Raw genomic sequence first — 5,008 nt, forward strand, 5'->3', positions numbered from 1 at the left:
ACCTCCATCTCCTACCGACCAAACTCATCCCGCCCCCTTGACCTGTCCGTCCTCCCTGGACTGACCTATCCCCTTCCTAACTCCCTACCTACACTCACCTTTCCTGGCTCCATCCCCGCCTCTTCGACCTGTTTGTTTCCTCTCCACCTATCCTCTCCTCTATCCCTCTTCTATCCGCCTCCCACTCTCTCCCTATTTATTTCAAAACCCCCTTCCCCTCCCCCTTTTCTGATGAAGGGTCTAGGCCCGAAACGTCAGCCTCTCTGCTCCTATGATGCTGCTTGGCCTGCTGTGTTCATCCAGCCCTGCACCTTGTTGTCTCGGATTCTCCAGCATCTGCAGTTCCTACTATCTCCATTCACATGAACATTTGATTTCCATGGAGCACAAAGATAGCATGCATGATTCTCAGTTTTAATTATCACTTGTAACTATTTCACATTGCATATGCTCCACTGCATTCACGTCTGCATCAAATGATGAATTTAAGCTGTTTTAAAGGCTCACCTGGAAATGGACAAAAATACAAGGTAAAAAAGGTGTTAACTCCCAAACAATGGTCAATCCATAGCTGCAGCTTTGTTGGGTATCCTTCTAAATACAGAAAGCCTTTAAATAGTGGCTTCCTTGAAGAAATTAAATGCAGCTCGGGTTGTGATTGCTGTGGTTAGTTCGCTCGCCGAGTTGGCTCGTTCCTTTGCACACGTTTCATTACCTTGCTGGGTAACATCATCAGTGCAGCCTCCGATGAAGCATGCTTGTATTTTCCCGCCTGTTATTTCAACTCCGGGATCTGTAGGAGTTGATTAACTCATTTCTGGTTTTTCTTTGCAGAGGTGTGTAAATAGGGTCAAATTCTACTTGTTTATTGATGGCCTTCTTGATGGAAAAACAGGCTTCTAGATTTTCCCGTACATGTCTCTGTTTGGCTTGTCCTACCATCCTGACATTGCCGCAATAAAACTGATGGATCTCCCTATTCGTGTGTATGGAGACGAGTAATATTGGCCACGTCTTTTTGTTGCTAAATAAAAACCAAAAGAACTGTGGCTGCTGTAAATCAAGACCCGAAACAAAGTTGCTGGAAAAGCTCAGCAGGTCTGGCAGGATCTGTGAAGAAAAAATCAGAGTTAACATTTCGGTTCGGGTGACCCTTCCCCAGAACTGATGGTGGGTGGGAAAACATCAGCTGATATGCAGAAAATAGGGGGGGGAATGGGGGAGGGAGTTAGCGATAGGATAGAGCCTAAAGAGCGAGAAGAGCAGTTGCACAGACAAACAGTTGATAACGATCAGGCTGGGAGGGTGAATAGCTGTTAATGGGACATTAGTGACTAATAACAGGGGGTGTGTAATGGCAGGCTATGTTATAACAAGGCCTGGTGTGTGGGGTAGGGGGATGGGACATGGCAGAGTTTAGGCCCGAAAATTATTGAATTATTGAGTTGGAGATGATAGACTAAAACTTTGGTTCCTTCAGTCAGTGGTTGTCCTCTGTGGTGATTGGGAGAATGGAGAAATGCTCACTGGAGCTTCGATGAGTACAATGTGATATCTTTGAAACAAATCCAAATCCAACAGCTCATTAGGAAAAATGCTGAGAGTCAATGTTGGCCCAATGAGGCAAAGAAAAATTTGTAACTACAGTCACAGGTTTGTGGAATGACCATTCCAGACAGAGATGGAAGAAATGCTGTCATGTGGAGAGTTGAGAAACATTAGCAAAACTTTTCGTTCAAGTATTTCCAATGCTCAATCACTGAGGTTGAGAACAGAAGCTTTTCAACTCCACGGACATCAAGAAATGCTAGACTCTGGGTGGAGAATCACCTCGAGGTCAAACGTCAGCCATGACCTCATCAAATGATGCAGCGGGCTCATGGGGAGGCCACATGATCTATTCCTTTCCCTTGTTAGTTTCTTATTCCCAAATTCTGATTCCTTCTCTCAAATTTCCAAACCCCTCATCCTGCAAGATTACCAAGATCCTGATTGTTTCTCTCAGATTTGCAATATCCTAATCCGACCAGATTAACAATCTTCTGATTTCTTCTCTCAGATTCACAATCTCCTCATCCTGCAAGATTACCAAACATCTGATTGTTTCTCCCAAGTTCCCAATTTGATAACACTGGATTGGAACAGTCAGTTCCAACAGAGTACCAAGAGTATCCTCACATTTAAACACTGTCCATAAATATCTCCAAATCCAAATCAATATTCAATAATCAGAAGGAAACAGTTAATGCTCTTAAAATAGTTTTATTCATTCCCATTTATCTTTTTAGACATAAATATTAACATAAATAATATAAATACAACTATTGATAAATACAATTAAATAACAACTTATATCAATCTGGAACATCTTAAACTTGACAATATTATTGCCACTGAAAGACACCTATATAACAGATGTTACAGTTTTACATAAAACAGGGTTTGGTCCATGAACTGCAATTAAATTTCAGCGTCCCACAGTTGACATGGAAAATCTTTCGGCATGCAGGACCAATCAGATTTATCACTGGGATCACTGTGTGTTACCCAGTCTGAAGGATGACCAAAGGAGAGTACAACACATAAAGGGAAAGTGGCAGTTCCATTCAGACACAATCTCAACCATTACACTTAGTTCAGAGCAGCAAATTCAGAGCACTCCAACATCGACTGGCTAAGCAGAAGTAAACCAACTGGTCCCTTCATACAATGAATAGTCAACATTTATTGAGTCAAATTCTTAGTGTTTGCTGAATATTCTTTTGCCATTTTAATTACAATGTTGACCTTACAGTTGCAAGACAAGTAAGCTCCAATGAAGTCTTGACCAATTACATTGTGCAGTTAGAAAGCCATTGCAATGCTGGGCACCTGCTTTGGCCTTCATCAGCCTGCAGCTGACTCAATCATCTTGCTTTGTTTACACAAAGATACCAGAGATTCTTTGGAATGAATCTATACTCTCCAAGGGCCAGTATCTAGTCTCAGGGAATAATCAGTCTGAATATCAGACCCAGGTTCATGGTTCCTACCTCCAGGGATAGTTGAATGACTCCGTGAGGAGTACCAATTTAAATAAACATAGAAATGGAAAACACAATTTAAATATGAAATAAATTAAAGAATCTGTAACGCTTTGCATTCATATCAAACAGAATCAGCAGATTCGGAGTACAATTTCTGTATAATGCTCTTCAAGAAGACAATGTGCCTTTGTCAGTTTGCACTGAATTTCAATTGAAATTCTTGATCACTCATTGATGATCAATGGAAATGACTTGGGATTGTTACACAGCAAATATTCCAAAGAAACTCTTTCCTTCGGTTGTGTCTACATATCCCGTTGCATCCTCATTAACCCTGGAGAAGATTTGATCTCCCTCAATAAACTCAAAGATGGCTCCCTGGTAGGAGGTTTTATACCAGGGCTCCCTGCGTTGGCGAGAGTGGCAGCTGGATTTGGCAGTTTTCAGTAGAATGGTTTCCTCAGGATAACTTGGTGACAGCTTGGCGAGTTCGTGGCTGAGGTAGATGGCCCGTTGCTGACAGCCCATGCTGTGGAAGACCACCTGAGTGTAGACAAAGTACTGTCCGGGCCTCTTGATGATGAAACAGTTGTCCCTGAACTCCACTCCCTCGGTGAAGGTGGAATCACTCTCATTCTGCCAAATTACGTTCTCTTTTTCACGACTTGGTGATGCTGAGGGGGAGGGGGAGAACAGAGAGACAGAGAAGACATCATGAGGATCGAACAAGGACAAAGATACAGCTTGTATTTATGTAGCACCAGTCACAGGTGGGGATACGACAAGGCACTTTGCAACCAATGATGTGTTTTTGATGGAAAGACTATGCTATTGTAGGAAATGGAGCAAACAATCTTTGCACAGCAAGGTCCCACACCTTACAATGTCAGAGAAACTGGGTGGGCTGCATCTTAATTATTAACTTGAGGGCAATTATCACACTGGCACATACACAGAAGCCGATCACAGAAAGATTTTAACCCTTGTGTCTGCGCTGTCTCTGTGTTCAGATGAACAAGTTCACTCCAATCCCCTTTCTCTTTGCCCAGAACTCTATAATCTCCTGCTCTCCTCCTGTGGTGCTCTCTCCACATTGCATTATTGATAAAGTAATTTGATGTCTTCCCAGTCCTCCCCTGCACCTTCCCAGCCACTGTGGACTATTCTCCAGAGGATGCAGTCACATTGAGAACAGTTCTGTACCTGTCAGGTGAGCAGCGATTCTCGGCCGTGGGCCACTCCCCACCTGTTTCATGAGACGAGGCAAACCTGGAAATGGAAAGGATGGAAGTTCAGTCACTGTTGTATCACCCACAGAGCTCAGACTGATAAACAGAGGGAGAGAGAGAGAGAGGGAATGAAGAGGAGACAGCTGCACAAGTGTGACAATGAGAGAGAAGACTGTAAGAGAAAACACATCTGTGCAGGGAGAAAGAGAGTTCAGGTTTCGAGTGTGATATCATTCCAAGCTGCAAGAGTTTTTTCAAGACACTGATGATGGCTCAGGGAAATGGACATATAAACAGCTAAAGAGCATGACCGAGAAAGAAAGTGACATACAGCAATACTAGAAAAGGCATAGATGACAAGACAGAAATATTGAAAAAGTTTGACACAGAGACAGACATTGGCAAAAGAATATAATATATTGATAATGACATTACATACTATTGGTCTGAGCAGCTGTTGTCAGGGATGAATGGGAAACTTCCAGCTTTGGTCTTGAATCCTGAAGAAATTAAACAAGGACAGATGTTAAGATGTGAAATTCACCGAATTTCCGCTTCAGCTAACAGGAGTAGGTGGTCATCCCAGGTGTACAGGGAGATAGTCTGTATTCTGTGAATAAGCTCACTGCACTTCACCGCACAAGGTCAACGCATTGTCGAGAGACACTGCAGTGCAGAGAGACACTGTATTATAGGGAGACACTGTACTGCACAGAGAAACTACTTTGCGTACAGGCACTGCCTTTCACAGTC

The 5,008-nt window shown here is 42.9% G+C and overlaps 1 protein-coding gene across 1 annotated transcript; it reads right to left on the reverse strand.

The window, feature by feature from the left end:
- Positions 1-2,276: 2,276 nt before the first annotated feature.
- On the reverse strand, positions 2,277-4,755 carry LOC109910852 (tumor necrosis factor-like; the record flags this gene model as incomplete). Its single annotated transcript, XM_048594837.1, has 3 exons — positions 2,277-3,700; positions 4,230-4,295; positions 4,695-4,755. Coding segments are annotated over 3 exons (540 nt in total), but the record flags the coding sequence as incomplete, so codon positions are not given.
- Positions 4,756-5,008: the final 253 nt, after the last annotated feature.

Source organism: Rhincodon typus, unplaced genomic scaffold (genome assembly GCF_021869965.1).
Source record: "Rhincodon typus isolate 14 unplaced genomic scaffold, sRhiTyp1.1 hic_rhity00015504, whole genome shotgun sequence".
Classification (NCBI taxonomy): domain Eukaryota; kingdom Metazoa; phylum Chordata; class Chondrichthyes; order Orectolobiformes; family Rhincodontidae; genus Rhincodon; species Rhincodon typus.